The sequence below is a fragment of the Hirundo rustica genome, chromosome 1 (genome assembly GCF_015227805.2).
Source record: "Hirundo rustica isolate bHirRus1 chromosome 1, bHirRus1.pri.v3, whole genome shotgun sequence".
Taxonomy (NCBI): Eukaryota; Metazoa; Chordata; class Aves; order Passeriformes; family Hirundinidae; genus Hirundo; species Hirundo rustica.
Window position 1 is genome coordinate 87,506,133 of NC_053450.1, and position 24,589 is coordinate 87,530,721.

General features: G+C 42.5%; 1 protein-coding gene across 1 annotated transcript in view; it reads right to left on the reverse strand.

Moving 5' to 3' along the window:
• F13A1 (coagulation factor XIII A chain) overlaps positions 1-24,589 on the reverse strand; it is a 58,137-nt gene that overhangs the window by 18,880 nt on the left and 14,668 nt on the right. The window contains exons 4-8 of the mRNA XM_040083738.1: positions 20,544-20,795; positions 13,980-14,098; positions 7,914-8,021; positions 5,261-5,435; positions 2,053-2,191 (exon numbers count right to left, since the gene is read on the reverse strand). Of these exons, the coding sequence (XP_039939672.1) occupies positions 2,053-2,191; positions 5,261-5,435; positions 7,914-8,021; positions 13,980-14,098; positions 20,544-20,795 (793 nt within the window). The remainder of the gene's footprint in view (positions 1-2,052; positions 2,192-5,260; positions 5,436-7,913; positions 8,022-13,979; positions 14,099-20,543; positions 20,796-24,589) is intronic.

Sequence of the window (24,589 nt, forward strand, 5' to 3'; positions counted from 1 at the left end):
TCATCAAATATGCTGAGGGAGCTTGCCAATGTCACTGTAAGACCACTCATATCTATCTTCAAAAGATCATGGTAACTGGGGGAAGTTCCTGTGGAATAGACAAAATTAAATATTGCTCTGTTCTTCAAGAGAGAGGAGTATCCAGGGAGAGACAGACTTGTCAGCTTCCCTTTGATCTCTAGGAAGGTTATAGAGCAAGTTCTTCTGGAAAACATTTCCAAACATATTAAGGGCTAGTGATTGGCGATAGTCAGCATGGATTAACCGGCAGCCAGCTGTGCCTGACAAACCTGAGATCCTTTTCTGATGAAACGAGCGACTGAAAGGACAAAGGGGAGACCACTGCACGGGGGCTGGTCCTTTTGACTTTAGTGCCATCTCCCAGAACATCCTAGCAGACAAACCTTTGAAGTATAGACTAGACTAATGGACAGCAAGATATGTTGAAAACTGTCTGAATTGCTGAGATCAGAGGGTTGTGATCAGTAGTGATCACCCCAGTTGGAGCTCAGCCATTAGTTGTGTACCCCAGGGGTCAATACTGGGTCTGACACTGTTTAACAGCTTTATTAACGACCAGGATTACGAGATCCACTGTACTCTCAGCAGGTTTGCTGATAAAGAAAACTGGAAGGAATGCCTGATACAACACAGGCTGTACACAAGGAGAAACTAAGGCAGCTGGGACTGTTCAGTCTGAAAAAGGGACAGCTGAGTAGAATCTTATCCTTGTGTTGGTGGTGGTGTTGTTTCCTTATCCTAATTCCTGATTAGGGAGTTGAGGGAAAGAAGACAGAGCCAAACTCCTCTCAGTAGCCCAAGGACAGGACAAGAAGCAAGTGGCACGTACTTAAACAGAAAAATCTTTCTGAAGATAAGGAAACACTTTTTTTACTGTGAAAGGGGTTGAGCACAATTTTCCCAGAGACATTGTGGGGTGCCCATCCTTGGAGATACTTGAAGCCCAACTGGACCCAGACCTGAGCAACCTGCTCTGGCTGACGGTGCTTTGAGCAGGAGGGTTGGGTGATTTCCAAGGGTCCCTTCTAGTCTCAACTACTCTGTCTTGCTGTGACACAAGCATCACATGTAAATGTACCTGCTTTCCTTAGATTTCCTCCTGATTATGGAAATCACATGAAAGACGTCACAGCAACAGGTTCAGTCATTTCCTCCACCATGTAGTGGGTTTATTACACTTTCAATACAAAGACTTTCAGGGATTAAGTTATTAATGAAACATGCTGATGAGCTGCTATGCTAATGAGTTGAAGATATCATTGACACAAGTCAGGTATATTAACATTGAATAGGACAAGTATCTCCTGGATATAGGAATGTAGAGGTCACATTTCTTCACTCTGAGGAGGAGAGGCTTGAGGGCCAATATCCCACACAAAGCATATAGTCAATATATGGTACACTTCTCCTGTCAGACAGAAGACTGTAAGAGTTTGAAGAGCCAGTTAGAGGACTGTCTTCTCAAAAAGAATCTGTAAACTCCTCCTGGCCCTAGGGAGTTTTCTTTTTATAAATCTGATGATGGCATTTCAGTATCTTTTATGATACCTTGATTTGTTTTTTTTTCAGCTGAAGTGGCTTATTTTGGAAAGCACCTCTTTGCATTAATGGCTGAGAGCACACAATGTAAAACGAGTGTACAAATATGGAAGCTGGGCACAGATCAAAAAAGGTGTTTTTCCATAGATATTGAGGTACCCCTTGGAGCCTGGCTCCAGAAGGATGGAAATGCCCAACCTACCCCGCTTCCATTTTTAGAAAAATGTGGTCCCTAAGGAGCACAAACCCATTCCAGATCTCCAGTGTGCTTAAATGAGAACGGTATGGTAACATTAATAGCAGGATCCCTCAGAGGCTGCCGGTTTACACAACAAGGCTTCAGCCTACCAACAATCCATTCATTCTGTTTCACAAAAGCCAGCAGTGTTCTTCAGTGCTCAGAGAAATAAACACCAATACAGGCATTGCCCTCATGGTTTTTTTACTACTTTTATCATTGATACATTAAAGGCATTTCCCAGGAGGACTCACCAGACAGAATCTTTTGTAAGTCTGGTGTCCACTTTTCCTTCATCATCCAGAAAGAAGTCCAACCGTAAATTGGCATTGTTATCATGGGCAGAAGAATAGTTGGTAATGAGTCTTGCAGGTATCCCCAAGCATCTCAGAACTGTGGCAAAGACAGAAGTGTGATGAGAAGGACAGCTATGCAGACTACATTCATGGATGACAGGATGAGAGGACAGAAATATTAATAACTAGAATAAAATGGGAAAACTCAGTCAAATCAACCCAAATAATTCCTTTTTTTTTTTTTTTTTAAATATTGCACATGCTAATTTTTTTTTTTTTTTTTTTTTTTTTTTTATCCCAAAATTATGAGCATTAAAGGCAAGTATTGGTACAAGGGTTATAACCGAAGCAGCTGACTACCAATAGTTTTCAAGCAGCTTTGCGGAGTGACCACATCGCAGAATTTCAGGTCAAATCTGGGTGCAATGGGCCAGCTGCATGACCAAATAAAAAGAGGTTTGAGCTTGCAAGAGATACACAATATATTAACTCTCTTAGTATCAGTAACTCATGAGAATTATGAGATTAGGCTAAAAAGAAACTTAATAGAAAGAATCTTATTTTGATTGATTTGTAGTTTTCCTGTTTGATGTCTGCTGTCAGAAGGGATCTGGAGAACACAAAGAATAAAGTAGAAAATGATTGCTAACAATGGGGAAAAGCTGCATTATTGCAACTGAAATGACAAGGTTTGGGAATCTGAATAAAATGCATTACATCATTCATATTGCCCACTAAGTAACAGCATTTTGGAGTCAAGAGTCCCTCCCAATAAAAGACCTTAAAAGGAAGATCAAAAAAAAGCCGTAACTCTCACACCATCCTAATAAAGCACTGATGACCCCTCTTACGATTTGACAAGTGGTAAATTTAAGAGATGTGGAAAAACTGTGGAAATGCTGCAGCTATGTCCATAGTCTGCATCAGTGCATCAATAGGCTTCTGTGTGTTTGTGTATCCTGGCAGATAAATAGCCATGAAGCGCGTCCCCAGGCTAGGGGAACAGGTTTGTGGGGTGGCACATCATCTCAGCTACTCCAGATGACAATGACATACTTTATCTCAGCCAGAAAAAGTTCCTGGCTTTCAATTTAGGAGCCAACATAGTTCTGCAGAAAACAGAGGGTGGGGGGGGGTTTGGTGGTTGACAGGGTTTGTTTTGTTTTTTTGTTTTAGTTTTTATGTCCATTTGTTTTTTGGGGGGTAACTGAAAATTATTATTCTTGGGGGTTTTTTGTTGTTCTTTTTTTTGGTTAGTTTTTGGTGGTGGTGGTGGTTTTTGGTTTGGGGTGGATTTTTGTGGAGTTCTTTGTGGTTTTTTTAAGGGAAAAGATTTTTATTGAAAATCCTATTTAAAAATAGTTCCAATGCTGCAGAGTTGAACAGCCCTGCTGCTACTGCTGGGTTTTGTATATTCATTACTGTCACTACTGTGACTCCCAATAAAGTGTAATACTGCACATTCAGTTCAAGTTCCTGGATGAAAAATTACCTGGATGCATCCAATACCATATGTACCTATTGATTAAACTTAATTCAAGTGCCCTCCCAGGCTTCCAGCACATGAGCCATCAGGGCTCATTGGAAATAATTTGTCTGACAATTTCAAGATTAATGACCATTTTTTGGAATGTTTTAGCATTTTTAACAGATGAGTATCTGGAGTGTACAATACAGTGACCTTGGAAAGCTGGACTGGTCACAATGATAAAACATTGACAGATGCATGAGACTCAAAAACACCTCTAAACAACCCTGACAGCTGCATGTGTTTGTTTGGACCTTCACTATCCCCTGTGCAGTGGTCAGCAGTTGCATGTGTCAGTGGCTATCATCAGATCAGCCACTGGACAACGTGTGCATTTCATAATGCTCAACAAACTTTATACTTGCAGTGCGAAGTGCCAGGTCTCTGACTTGAATAACTTAGTCAGCAAACCAAGTCTAGTTTTGCCCCAGATAAATATGCCTCTCCCTTTAACACAGCAGGCTCCAGGGCTCTGCTGCATCGCCCCAGTTTCACAGTGGCCTGCAGGCAAATTACTGCATAGTGGTGATTCAGGGCAAGCGTGGGGGGAAGGTGGGAGAACTGGTGTGTATGTGTGTGTCTCTGTGATCAAGAGAAATCCAGATAAGGCAATGGGCAGAGAAGACAAAGTGGTCCATGGGATCCACTGCGAGGAATTGCATCCACAAGAAACATTTGCATGAACTTTTTCAAATCCATTGTGTGAGGCTCAGCATAGCCAGGCAATGTGTACACGCAGCCCAGAAAGCCAAATAATATATCCTGAGCTGCATCCAAAGCAGTGTGGCCAGCAGGCCAAGGGAGGGGATTCTGTCCCTCTGCTCTGCTGAGACCCCACATGAGAGCTACCTCCAGCTCTGGGGTCCCCAGGTCAGGAAGGACATTGAGCTTTTGGAGGAACTCCATAGGAGGCCACAAAGTGTGTTCCTGTGCACTAGCAGATGATGATGTTAGAAATGCTAAACAGTCAAAATATGGGACCAATCCAATGCTGCTTTCCCTACTGGTTTTTATGACATGCAACACTCTGTTTATTGCAACACTACAACTCTAGTTTGACCAATGTGTTTAAACTTAACTTTGCAATGCTAGACTATTCATAAACTAGGCCATCATTTGTTTTCTCCATTTTTCTGGCTCATAAACTCCGCATATAATGTTAACAGTACTCAGTTACCAGGTGTAGGGACAGTGCACCTCAATTTTCCCAGTAGCATTCCTCAGTAGGTGAGACTTGGCCTTTCTGGAGCAGAAACACTATCACATATCCCATAAGGGGTAGTAATTCAATTTTTTGGGTCTAGACAACAAGCACCCTGTCTAAGAATCCATGACAGAAATGTGGACTGTGCAGAGGGACTCAACTTCCTTTCACACAAACTTACCTTCATGAGTCACTGAGTACATTTCACTGAATAAATAAATAGATAACAGATTTGTGTGGAGGAGCAGCTGACCTGAAGGACACACCAGCGGTTTCCTTAAAGACCATCTATTTTAGCCATGTATTTTGAAGTATCTCTACTATTTACTCCTGAACAGAACAGAGCTAGGAAGTTATTTTAGTTAGATTTACCTAAAAACTCAGTTAAGCAGGAGCCACATGGCAGCTTGGAGTTTTTTCTCACTGATACCTACACGTGTTGAAGACACCAGCGAAGACCCAGCACTGGCCATATCGGACAGGTTGCTTAGAACTGTAATACTCCAAGAGAATGTCCACACTTCCCGTCCAGGCTGAAGGTGCAACACCGTAATCGTACGTATTGTTCCAGGATCCAGCAATCACACCATTGTCATCCCTGGAGTTAATCTAAAATCAAAGGAAATGAATATTAGAGATGTCAGCGATTGAATAATCAAAAGCTCTTTAACTCAGCAGACTGATAGGATGAGAGAGAGTGAATATAGCCAAGTTTAGGCTAGAAAGTAAGATAGAAGTGTTTCATTATGAAGGTAGGGGATAAATAGGACAATCTTGTTAAGGGCCATGGATTCTCCATCACTGAACAATTCTGAATGAAGGTCAGACACTTAAAAATAAAACTGAAATTAAGTCACCACACTGTGTATCCATATTGTCAGTTAATAAGTTTTATTAACATTAAATGTCTATTGTTATGTATTTTTAATAAATGCAATCAGTAAGCAAGCCTCAGAAATATTAAGCTGTATTTTTTCCATCATCTGTTTTTCTGTCCATATCAGGCCAGAGATTTTAATAAAATCACTCCTGATTTACAACAGATTGAGAGGAGAACGAGTCTACTGTTATTTTTAGAGTAGAAACTAATTTCTTTGGTCTGGCACACATGAAAACAAGACGGAATTTGCTGTGCAAGTTTTCCTCTGGTAAGATTATACAAAGCAAAGAGTTTTGCTGACTAATGACTACACTGATAGGCATTAACGAGCAATATGTCTCCTAGCTGCAATCTGAACGAAACCAGTTGAGGCTGTGCAAAAAAGCTCATTCACTCTGTACCTTTTAATTATGCTAATGTGGAATAGCTACACAGCCAAATAAATCACAATTCTCATTTAAAAGCTTTTGACTGCATTAACTACTGTTTTATAATTAGAAAATCGACTTTCTGTGAACTCTAGGACTGAACAAAGATAAGTATTCAGAGCCATAACCAATGGGTTAAGAGGTTGTGCCCATCTCACCAGTGCAGGAAACATGCCAAGAAAAGAATCACTTCAAGGACAGGACAGCACATTGATCTTCAGGCTCTACTCTGACCATAATGAGTGGAAGGAGAGAGGGGCTCTACCCTCTCTGCCATGCCAGAAAGCCTCAAAAGAATCCCAACATGTGGAGGCATATCCTCAGAGTAGCTCAACTCTACCGTGTTTCAACTTGTTACTGTGTTAAGTAACACAGGTGGTATTTCAGCACCTCTTGCCCACTTCTTATTCACGTGCAGATTTCAATGATCAAACACCCTATCCAGTTATAGCCCAGTTCTGCAGATTAGCCCTAAAGTCTATTGAGTCCTGGATTTCCAATGGTGAACTCTTCCATTTCTCTAAAATGTTGAGTGGCTCAAAACCTAACTAATATCCAAGCCCTAACTGGGTTCATAAACTTTGTGCAATTCTGTCCTGAGGGCTTCCACAGTCCTTATATCAGGGCCTTCCTTGTCTACTAGTTCAGGGATGAGGAAACCACATTTAATTCTTTCTTCTATCCAAAGGTCCAAAGCTGTATTTCTAATGTCTGGGATGAAAGAACTAACTAAAATGTCAAAAGACAAAGAGAAGTAGAGGTGTTCTCAAAACTTCTTGCTGGAGGTATTCTATTCAACATGCAAGATTAAGAGGCTAGAGATCCTACCTCAATGTCTTCTAAGACAAAGAGCTCATTTTCTTAAAGCCTGGGCAACCGTTTCAACAAGTGGGTTAAAGAATCATCTGTCTCCAGCAGCCATGCTTTGTGGAGAGTCTATTTTAGTAGCTGGCTCAGGAGGACATCTAATTCCTCTAGCTCAATGACTAGAGTATTATTCTGGGAAGCAGAAAGCATCAGTTCAGACCTCTAATAAGGCAAGAGAGAGGACTCAGCCTCTGTCTTCCACAACCTGGATGAGTATAGCATCTTGAATATTAGGGATGGGACTGCTCTTGCACCCATGGTATGATTCCTGGTGCCTGGCAACTGGAAAGAATGGAGGTCTGGATAGTCTTCTCAATTACTTTAGGTACTTTCATTCTGAGTGGGGTATGTTTTGTGGACCTCATGTAAAAGAGGACAGATCCCGCACTGTTTTCTTCTGGGGTCAAATCAGCCCACTTACATAACCGTTCTCAGCCTGGTTAGGTCATTTGGGGCTTGGCTCAGACACAGCAACACACACCATTGCAATGTTCTAAGACCCCACTGAGGTTAACACTGGAGTCCACATGAAGTCCCTCAGTTCCCCATCCAAAATTCCACCCATCATGCCACTGCATTATCTATAGCAGAAACAGCTTTCTTGATTATATTAGATGCTGGAAAATGAGCACATTGTCACACAAGAAATGCTTATGCCTAGAGTGCAACGTCTGAAAGCGGCTTTCCCACCAGTGAGGCACCATTCTCTAGAAAAGGCAATGAGCCAACAGGAGTTGCTTAAACTTTAGTGGGGAGAAATAAAAAGTCAGATGTCAGAATGGATAATTGTCAGCTCGGACAACTGATCTGTTGTGTGCTGTGGAGAGCCCATCAGGGCAAGAGGGCCAGTTAAATCAGCCCAGCTTTGATTCATGAATCCCTTCTGACCCATGTTACGCATCCATTACATACCACTGCTGAGGCAACACGGCAGATTTTGATTGGATTTCCACGACCAGAGAGCTCTAGTTCTGCCTTGTCCATCAGGAACAGGCAAGCATCCAGAATGTTTTCTTCAAACTAGATAAAAGAAAATAAAAAGGGGCATGGGAAAATTTGACTCACTATTTATTCTGGAAAAAACACACAAAGCGATTTTTCCCTGTTAGAATTGCTGATCAGTTTCAAAATTAGCTGGTCACATCAAAGCTCTGTGTTTAACAATAGAAATTTTCTTCTGGAATAATCACCCATGTGTAGGGAAAAAAAAAAATGTGAGAGGCTGTGAGGGAAGAGCGCATAATTTTCAATTCAATCTCAGTCTAGTTTCCAGAAGGTTGAAATGACAACACAGACTTTCTGACAGGACATGAAATTTTAAGTGCTAACAAATATATAATAGGAGTGTATTATAATAATAACTACAAGAAGCTTGTCTACTTGCAAAGGACTTTTTGTCCTTCACAGATTCCAGACCTGCTAATTTCAGGACTTCTCTGACAGAGCTGGTGCATTGCTGGGAACTTGAACAATAAGTGGTTTGCCAGTGGTAATTTGAAGACACCTGTATTTCAAAGTTATTTTTAAAATATGTTTAAAATTGACGAACCAAAAGCTTATTATGTAGATTAATCCTGGTCTGCAAAATTTAGGCATCAAAAATACCAAGTGACCTAAAGCAGTCTTCTTCAAAAATAGAGTGAAAAGGTACATTTTTTTCAATCTAGCATGAACAAGCACAAGAATGAATTGAGGGCAGAGGTGTCTAAATAGACCAGAAACCATTTGTCACAGAATTTGCCCTGCTATGTATTTCATTTTCCTTAGAAGAAACTGCATAGCAAAGGAAAATACCTCTGTCCCCTGGAAAATGGTAGGAGACAGGGAAATACACAATAATAAATACCTTCCAGATACAAAATTATATTAACATTCAAGTCTGTGAGAGAACTCCATGGTGTGAGGTTTTATGTTCTGTGCTTGCATACTGAAAGATGTGATTCATGCTAATAGGATTTCTGCTCTCATGCTGCTACTAGAGCTGATTTCCTAACTCTCTACAGGCTGGCTTAGGGCTCCTTGGCAGATAAGGCCATCCTGAATTTTGCCTCCTGAAGAAAGTGAACAAGACCCCAGATCAAACTGCTGCTTTGACAGTCTGGAGGGAGGAGAATGAAGAATGAGGTAAGAGAGACGAAAAAGAAGCCCCAAAGAGTAAAGACTGCTGCTGATACAGCAGGGAAGATGTGAGGGATAGAAGTGACATCCTAGAAAGCAGCTGAGCTCTGGCATAAGCCAAGAAAGAGGAAGCACCATCATGTTTCACCATCATCAGCCATTTCCTAGCCAATGGAAGTCATTTGCTTCTGCCTTGAGGGCAGCACTGCCTACGGGTCCTTTTCAGCAAATGTCCTCCAAGGCAGCACACCTCTCTCATTATCACCCACATTTGCACTGAATTGCTTTCTCTGGAGCAGGTATTTGCTAATGATCACTTTATAGTCTGAGCAAAACTGAATTCATGGTGTTTGGGAATAGGGAAACAGGGATCAGTGTTTCTCAGAGACCTACTACTAGTACTTTGTCATTACTGGGAAGCTGAATAATTGCACATCCCAGTCCAGTCCACTAGGATGTGATGCAAATGTCGCAGATGTCGGGTGAATGATTGTGCTGAGGAAAACCGCTTTCCCAAGGAGAATCCTCACAACAGAAAATGTAAACCCTGGGCCCTCACAGCTGTCCTTCCCAGTTCAAATTCACTTTTCATCTGGTCTGGCCCAACAATCTTTTACCAGGATCAAAATCTGCTATCTGCACTTCAGTTAATCAGACCTGGGTTAGTAAGACATTTACCCTGCAAATTAAACTTTTCTCATCTACAGTTTATGAGGTACTGTCAATCTTGCCAGTATATGCAGAGAGAATAAAGAGGAAATAAATAGCTATCAGGGTTGTTGGCTTCCATCTTAGCATTTACAGAGTGACACAAATGCTTGTGAAATAACTGGATTAACAGGGAAGAGAGGACAAGCTGCCAGGGCTAGCTGGCTTACACTGTTGCTGTAGTGTAGGATGCACAGTAACCTTAACACTAAGGCCAGTTTTGCCCTTCTTGACTATTCAGGGATTTAAAAACTATTAAATCAAACCAGATCACTTTTCTGCCTTCACTCTTGGCAAGAAAATCCTATCTAGAAGGAAGTGGAATAGAAAAAAATGCAGTTATAAGGCTGAACATCTCTGAAATATCACAGGAACCAAAGAAGTAGTAGGCAGGGCTGTTACCCTGTTTTTTCTGAGCCTTTTGATTTTCTTAAATGGAGTCAGATCTTTTTAGTTATTGTACAATATTAAGAGCAGTTTTCTACCTTTCCCACAGATGTAACATAAACAAATCCTTTGTTTTTCATTCTCTGTCCTTTGTTTGCATATTTCTAACCTGAAAACAATTGTAACTGACAATTGGTCTGGCCACTGAGGCTGAGGGGTGGAAACCCCAAAAAGCCAATCTTCTTCTAGACCCACAAATGTATAAAAAGTAAGAAATAAACAAAGGAGCGCTCTTCTCTCCGCTCTCTCAGCTAGGAGCTGGATCAGAAGAACCTCTGCGAAAATCTCTTGTCTGCATGTGATTGCTTTGTGTGTCTCAGTGACACAGGGCAGCTAGGGCAGGTGAGTGAACCTGATCCACGCACAGTCCCTGTCTGTTCCATTGAACCTGAAATGAAAATAAAACAATTTCAGGAGCAAGGAACTTTGGTGAAACCACATGGGAAGAAATGCAGGTGGAAAATAAGGCACGAGAAAACACACAGGTGAAGCACACACAGGTATGCCTTGTGCTACAGAGCAACACATGTAGCTGTCCTGGGCATCCTCCCGCATGCTAAACTGTTTCCAATAAGTGACCTTGCATTTAAACTAAAGTGAGAGAGGCTGTATCACTTTTTGCACTAGTTGACTTAAGGTTTTGTTTCTCACAGTCAGTTGCAGGCAGATGTGACCTGATGTTGCCTGTGGTCTGACCTGACCAAATGCATGTGTTGCAGAATTACAGGGGCACGGTGGTTTCCAGGCTAACGCAGATCCATGTGTGGACATGAGAGACGTCACGATGGCAGGAGTAGTCTATGTCCGCCTGCTTTATTTTTCTCACAAAACCAAAAAGCAACATTAAATGATCAACATAGCATCCCACTTCTGAGATTTTTCAGCTAGAGAATTCCTTTGTGCCTAAATTTCTTCCAAAGCCCTGAATCCTCCACAGAATTTTCTGAGTGACTGCCTTTTACAGTTCCTTTGGAGGGATCACAGTCGTTACAATGAACATCTCCATCCTCATTCATTGCAGCCATGCTTCAACTGTTCTGTTGTTTTCTCTTCCTCTGTCCACGTTTCTTGCCTTTGCTTCTCATTACAGACAGAAGCTTTGAGAACCATCTCAAACTAGTAACCCAGTTTTGAACTCTATGCTCCTTTTCAATTTACAGCCTGAGTTAAAATTTCCAGCTGTCCTTGTCCTAAGTAATTTTTAAGCTTAAGAACATTACCATGGACAAGGCCATCTGCATTTTTGTATATGACCATACACCTTTCACCTCTATGGCTCTGTGCGACCTTGTGCTTTTTACTTACATGTAAAGGGCTTTATATCATAAATATAAAATCATAATTGTATTATATATTCATAATGTAGGCCTCTCTGTTAGTACTTTTACTCACTCAAAGCATCTAGGATTTCCAAAAATGTGTCTAATGGTTGGAAATGGACAGGGTAAGATCAGGAACATTCCTTTCTCCATTTCACTGGAAGTAAGGGAACCAGAAGAATATTTCTGTGTTCCTTTGCAGATTGGCATGTCTGTTAAACCCCTACAAAATGATCAATTCCATTAAAGCTCTTGGCTTGGGTCTGCTGAGATGCATCTGCCACACTCAGTTTTCACATGGGCAACCAATAGCAAAAGGAACACCACAGCATGGGGTGAAAATCAGGGCCTCTGCTTTCAGCTAACGCAGGAATTTCCATTTCCAAAGTACATGAAAAAGGACTATGGAATGGCCCTAACCTCCCAGACAGAACTACCACCTAGAAAAACCAAGTAAATAATGCAATTTCTCAAGGGAGGCTGGTATTTGTGTCAGGAAGATGCCAGATTCCTAGAATATAAACACCTCAGGCCAAGCCACCATAGGCCATAAATTTAGCAACTTAGGACATAAATCTAGCATCTGGTTTAAGCAGCAGCTTCCACCTCCAGCTGCTTATTCCCCTCTCTCCCTCCCCCCTACATCTCTCATGGAGAGAATCCCAAACCTAGGAACAGAACAAGCCTAAGAAATTACCCAGGGGGGAAAAAAATCAAGGAGATGCTTATTCAGCTAGATCAGCTCTCCGGTCTGAGTCACTGCATGGCTGCACAGTGCTTGCAGGGGTAAGAAGGGCCAGGAGGGGGCATTTTTGGTCAGCTTACAGGCAAGCCCAGCTTTGGCCTCAGGATCTGGTTTCACATCTCTTATATCAGAGGCACCATCAGCTTATGGAATTTCTCCCCCACTCCTTATTTACGGATTGTTTTTGTCTCAGTCAGGAAACCAGTCAGACCCTGCAAACAAGGCACTGATGCAACCAAAGGAATGGTGCAGAGGCTGGAACTCCCTAAGGCAGTGCTGCTGCAGGAAAAAAAAGATGAAATTGTACCCTTAAATAAGGAAAAAAGAGAGATGTGAGTTCAAAGAGCTCTCCAGGGCAAGCACACTGGCAATCCATCCAGCTTTGAGGTGGTATTTAGCTGAGAGAGAGAAAGCAAGATGCAAGGACCCTTCTCCGAAGCTGTGCTAGGGAGGTGCCACAAAAGCTGAATGGATCCATCGCCACAGTAGTAAGGAAATACCTTCTTAATTGTGCCGTTGTGAAAATCTAGGAGATGAGAGGAGTTTGCCATGTCCAGTACCTGTCCACTGGAGCCCCTCTGAGTGACAGCTAGGGTTATAGCTTTGCTATCATTTTGATTCTGGCTGGCAATGCCTTTTTCCCATTCCAACACAAAAAGTTAATTCTTCCATCCTGTAGGGATTTTTAGGCTGGTTGGTTTTTACAAGAAGGTTGAGGTAAAATAGGCAAGTAAAAAGTCTGAGACAAGGGATAGTGGTCTTCAGCTGAAAGAGGGTTGACTTAGATCACATATAAAGCAGTAGTTTTTTACAATGATGGTGGTAAGTTGCTGGAACAGGTTGCCCAGAGAAGCTGTGGATGGTCCATCCCTGGAAATATTCTGGGCCAGGTTGGCCAGGAATCTGAGCACTTGGTCTAGTGGAAAGTGTCCATGCCTATGATGGGGTGGTGGAACCAGGTGATCTTTAAAAATCCCTTCCACCACAAATGATTCTACAATTCTATCTTATTGAAGGCACACCAATACCCCATTCCAGCCTAGAGAAGGGTGTCTCCCCCAGACTGCAAGAGACCACTGGGGACTGATGTTATCAAGTCCAGGCAGAAAAGGGAAAGATTCCCCCAGAATTTAAAATTTTGGGATTAAATACGAGTTTGTCACAGGAAACTTGTGACTATCTGACCCCCAAGAAGAACAGAATTATTTCCACCAAGCTGCTAAAGCTAAAAAAGAAAAGTCAAAAAGCGGTAAAACCTGTTGTCAAAAAATGGAAAAAACCTGCAAATGAACAGCTCTACTTTTCATAAATAGATTTGATCCTGAAGCAGCAATAATGCAGCAACAGAAATACCTCTGCCCTGTGGAAACCTCAGCTAATGATCATAACTTCCAACAGGCAGCCTCTTAGTACCTGAAATATGCCCCTGAAACAAGGTCTTTAAATATCAGCTATTATAGCATTGCTTTTCTGGATTAGGCACATACCCACTTCATACAATTTTAAAATTATACCCCTTATCTTTCTGAAGGAGAAACCAATAATGCATTGCAGAGCCCACAGTCTCAACCACAGTCTGGTGCCAATTAAACTCATTTGCTGTCCTACTGGGAGCAGCCAGAGAAGATCTGAACAGCTCACCTGCCCGTAACTCCAGCTTCTTGATTTTACATCTTCTGCGCTTCCATGGAATACAATACCAACATCGTTCAGGACATATTCTTCCCTTTCCTTCTCATCGTCCAGGTACACAGCATCCACTGCATTAGTTTACAAAAAAACAAAATTTAGTACAAGAGTTTAATTTTCCCATAGGACAGATAAAACCTCTTAACATATAACACATTCATCTTTGATGAAAAGTACCCCTGTTCCATCAAGCAAAGCATTACTTGCTTCAACAGAATACAGGGATAAGGAGGGAATGATCCTAGTTAGGCATATGATACACAACTTAAAAACATGCAAGATGGAGCAGTGCTGGCAACTCCTGCCAGTTTTCTCGGGATCTGTAAAGTATGATTAAAATGTCACATCTTATCAAAAAATTTATGATTACTGTGTACAACTAATTTAAAAGTCGGAGCACCACGATGCAATTCTGCAGATCAAAGAACAATTTCAAACCTATTAATGTTAATGGAAAACAGCTCAGGTCGAAAGATCTAAAGAAAAATCTGTAGTGCATTAAAAAAAAAAAAGGAATACAGCTTTTATAAAGTATTAAGAGAAAGGTTTGATTGCCTTTTCTGTACATTAGTTATTGACTGGAGTATCCCTTCCCCACACAGCTTGACTGACCAGGTGATATGAGGAGAAATTCAAGTGTCTAAGTGATTGGATGAGATCTTTATCAAAACATATGCAAAGGGTACAATCTAGATTGGACTTATATCAAAAATCAAGAGCATATGCACGGACGCTTGACTTGCAAACATGATTTACATATGTGAATAGCTCATTATTAACATTCATAAATGTGACATGAAACCATGCAGACATTCACAGGTAAGAATGAAGAAGGCTGTGGTGCTGCGATGCTACAATAGTTGAAGATTTCTTTCCTGTGACAAATGCTTGTATTTTGAGACTAAAAGATGCACATTATCAATTAATGGCATGGGAATTAATTAATTTGAGGAAATCAGTACTGTGGTCTCAGACAGCAAATTAAAGGGAACTTCCAACAATTTGATATGAGCAAGTACAAAACTACACTCACTACTGTCATAGTGTATTTCTTTAGCACCCCACTACAAATTACTAGAGAATCATTTAGCTTTTAAAAGCATATTGGTTTGTTGTCTTTTGTTGAAATACAAATTCAAGAATACTTTCTTGTAAGCCTCATCCTCACAAGTGTCTTCATTTCTCCATGAAACTGCAATTTGGCCAAAAATAAGCTAAAATCTGAGCCCACAAAAAACCATCAAAAAACCCAACAAACAGTGGTAACACTCACATTGGCCTCAGCTAAGTGAAGGGCTTTGCAAATATATGCACTTGACCCATCTGGAAGTTTTTTTCGCCCTAAGGATATTTTTATATTTCTATGTCTATATATACACATAAGGGATTATGCCTAGATATGTAACATAATGAAGATAATGACCTCCACAGGGGTGTGCAAAGGATGATAGAGAAGCAAGGGTTAAATACAAGAAGCCTGTATTTCAATTGAGATCAGTGCTTGCCATTATGCTTTATGGCAGTTGCTGTACAGAATCTGATGACTAAGTACGACTTGGAGCAAGCAGAGGAACAGCAGCTTTCATGAAGTTTTACCTAAAGTACACAGGTCTGAGATCCACTCTTGTATTTGGTAGTGTGGTATTCATCTGGCTTCTAAAGGCTGGACCATTAGGAAGTTTATCAGCTTTTCACTACCTACCACCTTGCCAACCTCAGCCTGCACCCAGGTACAAAGTGGACTAACATGGGTTTACTATATTCAGAGGGTACAAGGTGAAAGAGAGTGTTAAAACTTGACAGCGAATGGAAAGGCTGCAGCCATTTATGCTAGCAGGGACTCTCATACTTATGAAACGGTATATCACATGACTTTTTCTGGTCCAGCAAATCCTGTATAACATCCCGCTAAAAATATCGCAGCTGTTACAGATCATGTAGGTTGTTTCATTAGGCTGGATTTGCCTGATTTGCTCGTTGAATGATTATCTGCATTCTCTCACTGAGCTTTGGATTGTATTAAAGTCTGTCCATACAAATAGTACAGGGAGTTCATTTAAAGAAGGAGAATTCACACCTTCTTCTGTGCATTTACACGTGTGGTGAAGTGTGTGTGTATGCCTTCTTAGACAGCTGTTATTTTCTTTTGGGGGTTAAAAATACCAACATTGATCTTGCTGGTATCAATTGAGATGCTTATGTTATTTTGAGACCGATCTTTGCTCTTTGCTAAATCAGATGAAAATTGATTAAATTCTCTGTCGATTATTTGAAATATTTGTGGTTTTGATAAGGTAAAAAGGTCTTTTGTGTTTTACAGGGAGGCCAGCTGCTTTGATTTTTGACAGTTTTCACCACCCTTGAGACTGTTTAGAAGAAAATATGATGTATTTGTGACTACTTTGATGCTAAGCATGCTCTACATAATGCAACTCCTAATTATTTTGTGCGAGTGGAGGCTCACATCTGACAAACAGAAGAATTCCACAGAAATGTGCTGGGTTTGTTTGTTCTTTTTCTCCAGCAGTTCAGAGTTTGTTTTTTTTTTACTCACTCCTTTTATCCTGGGAATTTACTAAGACACCAGCAATGCTACAAAGAAGCAAATTAGCTTCTATGCTAGTCTGTTTGAAGTAGGGTAAGGTGAAAATACGCTTCCCGTGAATACAGCACTGCAGGTGAGGAATCCCTTGCTAAAGACATGAGAAGTGCAAGAGTAACCCTTTCTATTTGGGAAAGTGAATTAACATAAGAGAACTCCACCCAGAATGGAAGGACCCCAACCCCAGCACAGCATCCCTGTGGTGTTGGAAAAGCCATTTCTTTACGCAGACAGTGACAGCTGACCTCAGCAGCACCAGCAGCCAGGTGGAAGTGGTAGCAGAAGGCTTGCCCTGAGCTCCCAGCCTCCCTTCAACATGCTCCTGCAGGAACCCAGGAATGCGAGGCTGCGTCTCACTGGAACCACAAAACTGCTAGGGCTCATGCTGGGATGAGGACAGTGTTGTGACAAACCCCAAGCTGCAAGAGCTAAATGCAGTTATCTACAAAAAACACTCTACTGAGGATCAAGATCAGAATGCTGCCTCGAAGAGTGCTAGTTCTTAGTAACACGTGAGATGAGTCCAGAGTCAACCACATCTTACTAATCTTCCAACTGTATTAGAACATTTAAGCAGAAGAAATATGCAGCTGATTCCATAAAGTTGAATCATAAATATTGCTTAAATGTAATCCACTTTACCTGAGGCGTAGGTGAGCGAAATGCACACCTCAGCCCACAGGGTCCGCAATTTACTCTGCTACACCATGCACCTCCACCTGTGAGAGAGTCACAGAAGACAGCACAAGGTCTCTTCCTGATAAGAACTTAATGTTCCCCAGAAGAAGGTTGCAGGGACTCAGCACCTGCTTGGAAAGAGCTCACAGCTCCTTGGAAAGAGCTCACAGTAACTAGATCAAAGGAGCTCTTCTCTGCTTTCATGTAGTCTGATATTGCCAAGAGTTTAGTTAAATTCCAAGAAGTTATCCTTAACTACTTGCCATTTGTATCTTCTGTTCCAGAACTGAAGAGAGCTCTGCATGCCCAAAAGCACATCTGTTTTATCCAACTATGTCATCTGGCTGTAGAAAGGATGCTGCCTCTCCTCACAGACTTTACCTTGCTTATTAAGTAATGAAAATTTCACCTGAGTAGCTGAAATCTCCAGCCACTAGTTAAGTGAATTCCCAAATGTTTGGGGCTGGTGCATATAATTTTGGAGAATCAGGCCCTGTGTCTTTTTAAAGTATTCTTGATTATCAGTCTTAAATGTAGCTAAAGGGATTAAAATATATAAAAACATATGATGATTTTGGAAGCAAAGTACTCTGTAGCTTGACTGGTAAAGTATTCAAACTTCTTCTGAAGCAGCAGGAGAAAACCCCACCCTGCCTGGGAAAATATGTCAAAAACTGAACTATAGTGAGAAAAGGAGTAATAAGAAAGGGCGCAAATGCCTCTGTCTTAAAGAAAAGCTCATACTGACATATTGATGCTCCTCCAAAATGATGAGTCGGAAAGCTGCACCAGGCACTAGCGCCCATACTTTGCTCCTTGCTATAACAACCCCCATTCATTCCTGGCATCAGTCTTCTCTCTTTTTAATGAGGCTTTTCCCTCAGACTTTTCTGCTTAGCTATCAACCCAGCAAACAAGCCTAGAAGATTTTCAAACTATTGTTTTCTCTGCACTTTAACTGCCTCTGTTTTTCTACCCTTTTGTCATTCCATTGAAAAATCTTTTCCAGCCAGGGGATAAAGCACAAAGAAACAGTCCTTGATTTTCTAACACAAGGAGAGGAGGGAAAGACAGATATAGGAGCCAATTAGCCCTAACTACCTAGGAGTAAAAGAGGAACAAGAAATGAGGATATAACCAAACCCAAATGAAACAAGTGGGAAATGAAAACTACAGTAGTCAGCAAGGGACAGGACCTGAAGCCATTGAGACATACCTGAAAATCTAAGCTGCAGAGGAAAATGTGGTCCCCACGTTGCCTGCCCTGGATCTGGGGTCACACAACATGTCCTCGCTGCCCAAAGTCTTTTTTTGCTTTCCTAAGGCAGATTTTTTTTTCCATCAGCCTTGCCAATGCCCGCCACTGGAGGCAGCTGCTGTGTGTCTTGCTCCCTGTGGGTTCACTCCTGCTGGCTTTTGGACTCACTCAGCTCAGGCGTGAGGCAGGGAGGGCACAGGAGAGCAAAGTGTCCGTATACCATGAATAATGGTGGATCTTAGAGTTGCTGGGCAAGGAGGTGTGAAGCAGGGATCGATTTTCCCTTTTTCCCCCTGACTAACGCCTCTCATCAGCTTGTGTGGTCCCAGTCACACCACAGTAGGGTAGGCAACCGTCCCACGACACATCTTGTCTCCACATCAGCATTGCATGCAGCCCTGGCTGGTTGTCTGCTAATCATGAGGCAAACCGAGGCAATTTAAGAAGCTCTTTCTTGGGGTTTATCCCTTTCCAAAGATGTGCTGAACCACTGCAGCGTCACTGTGCTGGCTGTTACAACACCCAGGACTAAAATCAAGTAGTGCTCTACCTTTAGGTGGAGAATTGCACCTCCCTCGCTGAAGCTGTGAGTGTGATGATGCCGAAACAAACCTTGAGAAGTTTTGTCTGATCACAGTGGGACACATTGCTTTGGCAATGTTTCCTCTCTTTCTGTTGCACACCCTCCAGAACAAACTGTTAGCACACGGCTCTGAGGTGCCTTACACTGCTTTCAGAAGTATCTCACAGTGTGGCAGGGCCTTTGTCGCGGCCCTTCCCTCCTATTCCCACTTAACTAACTCCTCTTTTATTCAGCATTAATCTATATCTTCCTAAATAATGCATCAGCTAATCATTGCTTATATTCCCTTGGACTAGGGGCAAGTAATGAATCCAGCACAAATCATTCCGTGTACTGACAGTAGTGCAGCTGAATAATGGGCTCCACTAATAATACTACACTTACTTGTCATTTGGTAGGAGGACCCTTGTTTGGTACAGGACTATTTGATGCAAATACTGTGGTAAACTAAATGGAAAGATGGAGGAAGGGTAGCAGGGGAATACTGAAGTTAGCTGGTGACCTAAATATACTGCAATATATGTGACTTGGAGCCTTGCAAGTGTCAGAAGCTGAGACAGTGCTACAGCCTGTCAGAAGGCTGAGTCAAACCTCTCTGGTCCTCCTTGCCCTCTCCTGAAAGCCAGACACAGAGTTCATTGGGTAAAATACAACCCTGACAGCGTAAAACCTAATTTCTTCTAAGGATCTTGGGAGATTTAAAAAAATAAATTGTCCTTCAACACACTGTATTATAAGGAAAGGCTCGTTTACAAAACGTTTTGTTCCTCAGAGAGGGCACCGTTGCTAATTAGTCACCACTAAAGGGGAAGTTATAAGGGCAAATGTCATGTAGCAGCAAGAAGGCACCACCAGCGATGCCACAGCAAGCTGACTCCACCCAACCTGTTCCATTGAATTCCCACAACATTTTGACTGCAGATATTCAATCTCGAATGTGGCAATTAACGATGTAAGTCAACAGAGTATGTGAGGCTATCACATCCTGCCCCACACCAAATCCTGGGAGAAAAAAAAGCCCATATTGACTTGTTTAAGGCACACACAGGCACACTGGAGACTTATAAGTGCTGCTAATTCAAGTCAGAGTAGAGCCTTGGGGTATGTTTACTATGAGCTATGGAGCCTGAACTGGCAAACACAGGCTTGGCCTCGTATAACTGCAGATTTTAGGCCAAAAAAAAAAAGTATTGGTTTCTAGCATGGAGCCCTGCTCACACAGGGCTATGCCCCAGCCTGAAAGACTTGACTTTTGGCAGAGTTACTGTAAATTTTCCAGACCCAAACTGACACATCTCCAACCTCCTTGGTACCACGCTCCCGTTTCTGGACCAAACCACCTAAAAGGTGATAAGCCCAGCAGCAGGAAGTGTAAGCCTTTGACCAGGTACTTACGCTGGCACCAGGGATTGAACAAGATGTAGGTGTCGGTCGCTGAATTCCTGCGTGTCCGAAGGATGCCAAAGGGAGTCAAGACGGCAACATACAAGCGAAACTTCCCAATGATGCAGGTGGTAGACGACATGATGGACAGCCGAATGGAGTTGTTTTCCCTGTGGATAATCTTGGCTCCCCACTGACCAGGTTTTAGCACATTGCCTACTAGGATCGGGATGTAGGTGCCTTTGTTTTGCTGTGGGTAGCGACCTGGAGAGAGAAGTGAAGAGGTTCACTTTGTTTTGACAGTTTTTTTTTAATTTTCTAGCAGTACTCAGTCCTTCTGTCTTGTTTTCAATGAAGGTGGCAGGTTTTAGTGGGCAAAAATAACCTGCTCTCTCATTGCCCCTCACAGGGCCTGGTAACTTGACAGCACAGCCACAAAAATACCTGCAACAGCTCCCCACAGGCAGCCTGTGCCCACACCCTCACCCACCTCACTCCAGGAAGCTCCAGTCTTGCTGGCTTGAGCACTGCCAGGAGCATAGACAGCCCTGCCAGCATGAGAAAGGGCTGTCCAGGCTTTTCTTGCTCAACATTTTTTATCCTAGTGCAGCAAGCTGCGCTCCAGCTTGCTCCTTGCCTTGGTGTCAACACCCCCGGCTAGACTGTTGGAAAGTTTAGGAGTTCAGGTGAGAGCCCCTTCCCCAGCTCAGATGCACCCACCACCCTTGTCACTAGCACACAGGTGCCCTCTGGGGCACAGACATCATCTTTAGGGCTCTTTAGCAGAGCAGAACCCTGTTCTTCTCTGCACTACTGCACTGCCAAGCAGAAACCAAACATTCTTTCATGAAGTCCACACAGATGGAGGAAACACAAATGAGTCCACCTGGAGATACCTAGTGCTCAGTTCCCCCTGAGCATCCACTCCTCAGGGACACAGTGGGAACAAATTCTGGATGCCCAGAATATAGACCACTACACTGGGGCTGAATCACCAAACTTTCTCTGCCAGAAATGGGTCCCAAAGTATGACACGCCTCCAAAGTACTGCACGTGAGAGTCTGCCTCACAGTAACATAAATCACACCCCAGAGGAGCTTATTTTACTATGCCAGCTCTAAAAGCAGCTAGATGGATAGGCTACATGCAAACACGTACAGTGCCAAGATTCAAAGTTGTGTGAGGCTCCACCCCTTGAGACTGAGGTAGAGCCAAACTAAATCTGGAAGCCAACCAGAAGCACAGACAGAAGAGACACTTGTGAGAAGGATGAATTCTTTATCTCATTCTCAAATCTACTCTTCATTTCATATTTTAGGCTGAAAGTCAGTCTCTCTCATTCAAAAATAGGGTAATGAAAAGCAATGATGGCAGACGGAGGGACAGACTTCTATATTTTTCATTCCTACTATTTAAGAACTTCAAAATTAAACTCATTTTCTTGCTTGCTTATTTTTATTCTGCCGATGTAGGGATAATCGCAGATCTGAACACTGCTAAAATTTGGGAAAGGACAACTCCAGCTTTAAATCTGAAACTTGCAAGCTGCCACGACATTTGTGTTTCTGAGGAATCTGGGGCTACTGTGCTTCATCCAAGAGATTATTCTGAGCACATGAATTTCCATTTTGCAGATATTCAGTGCACAAAAATAGCCCACTTTGCCCTGCAGGCCGGGGCTGCTGTAACCCATGAAATTCATTCAGATCAGTGAGGAACACAATGGGGAGAAAAAGACTTAGAGAAGAATAAAGGACTAGAATAAGAGAGCAAAATCAATAGAAAACACTAGAAGATAGAGCACTGGACACTTAAAATGTAAACCATCAAAAGAAATCCAGTGCAGAGAGAAGAGCCTATAGAGGTAAGAGATCTGGGAGCTGAACACATTCTTGTTCTTTGTAGTGCAACTGTGCATGACCCAGCTTGCCTCTACAGTTGATATTTTGCTTCTAGTTTTGACATAATCTTTTTCTAAAAAAAGCAGTCCACACAAACAAAGCAGCAGAGCAAACCAAGTAGCTGAACTGCTATCCTTGAAAACCGTTAACAAGTGCTACTTTTAAAAATACCTCCCATACCTCCTTCAGAAAGGTGGGAGGAGGAAGAGATTACTATTTTAACATGGTTAGGAACTGACATCCTTGCCTTTGCTGGAAGCTGTATGTCGGAGCAGGAGCCTACTGGGGACAGAAGAAGGTGTGCTCTGGCAGTGACTTTGCACCACCATGTCTGTGTATGCCACGTGTACATGGGGAGACTGCAGAACCACTTCCCAGAAAATCTGCCTGCAGGAACCAGATAGGATCTCAAAGAGGCCATGAAAACTTTTCAAGATATCTTTATGGGACCACTGCCACTGGCACCTCATAAGCAGGTGTGGCAAAGTATCAAGCCTCTGGTATTCTCAGTTTCTCTGAAAACTCAAAACCCCATTTCCCCTTCCAAACAAGCAAAGCCACAAGACACCCTAATATACCTTTTGCTTGACAAGGGAGCAGCTGTTGGTTGCTGTTGAGGAGTATGCCAGGTTCTCTCAGGCCAGAGCCCCACACAGCTTGTCCCACAGAGTAAGAGGACACTGCATTAGCTTGCTCACCCATGAAGAGAAGGTTCTCTGGGGCACCAGGGATGCTCTGCCTCTCTACAGATATAGCAGATTTTCCAAGGATAGATATCCTAGAAATCAGGATACTTTGCAGGTGTTATAAATAGTAAATAGAAGAGAACTGTTTGCTCCTGACAGACAGTCATGATTTGGTGCTTGCTAATGGTTACATAAATCCTGAATCCACAAGGAAGTTTGGGAAAATGGGCAGAGCCTTCAAGAGCACAGTGAGCAATTTCCAATGTTTTCTTTGAAGAGGGGCCAGGTTCCCTAGTCTTCTGAAATAGAACCAAACCAAAACCCAAACCAGACAAAATGCAAATGGAAGAATAAGGGGTGTAAATGAAAGAGTAAGGGAACTGCTACTTCTGTCAGGAACTTGTGGAGCTGAATTGTAAACACACATCTAGACATCTGAGAGCATCAGCCACGTAAGTCTCATATACACACATCTGTTGTCTTGATATTAGAGTGCTATAAAGCTGAGTAGCTTTGGCATTGCACACTGAGCTTCCTGGCCAAATAATTCTTACATAGGCTCAGTACTATGTTTATCAACTTTGTAGGGAAGTCCTCTCAGGATAGCTTGGCCTTTTGACCTTTATCTACATCTTGAGAACACATTCCTGGCTGCAGTGGAAAAGTAGAGCCAACTTTGGCTCATAGTTGGGATATTTGCAAAGTTGGCCCTTTCTCAGAAGGAGTAATATGCAGTGGTGATTTCATTCTTTGGCTGAGTCTCTAAGGAAGAAGACACAGCACTACCCAAAGACTCATTACCAAAAGTCTGTGAATGCCTGGCAGAGTGCTCTCTGAAGGGTCTCTGGTGCTAACCCAACCCACAGAGAGGCAGGAGGCAGTCTGAGTGCATGTCAGGACTGGGACATGTAGACAAGACAAACCCTTTTTATGCTGACAGGAGGGTGCTGACATTATGCCAGTAGCATTAGCTGGCTCAGGATCTCTCCAGCTCTGATTTGCTCCAGGAGTTGGCAGCCTGAGCCATGCTCCACAGCCAGTTCTTTGTGGTTGCCTCACTCCCCAGTGCTCACGTTTGCTTTGGGTGTAGGAGGACCTGGCCCTCACAAGAGGACATTTCACAGCCAATTGCTCTGTGGCAGACAAAGTCGTTGGGTGACATCATGCTGTTGGGATGTCCCTGTTTGCTCACTGTAACAGTACATGGAAATGGGAAAATCCAGCCTGTGAACTCAGAAAGTCTGGAGATTCCTGCACTGGGGGAATTCTTTTATAGGCTCCTTCAAAGATATCATGTGCTGAATAGAAGCTGCTGACTGTCCTGCCTTTGAAGCAGGAGAGGACAGGAGAGAACTCACAGTGACCCCTTTCTCAGGCCTCCAACCCTCTGCATTTCAGTGCTAGCTCCTGAGCCACGACACTGCCAGAAGACATTACTTTTTACAGAAAACTCCCTTGTACAGAATGTTTA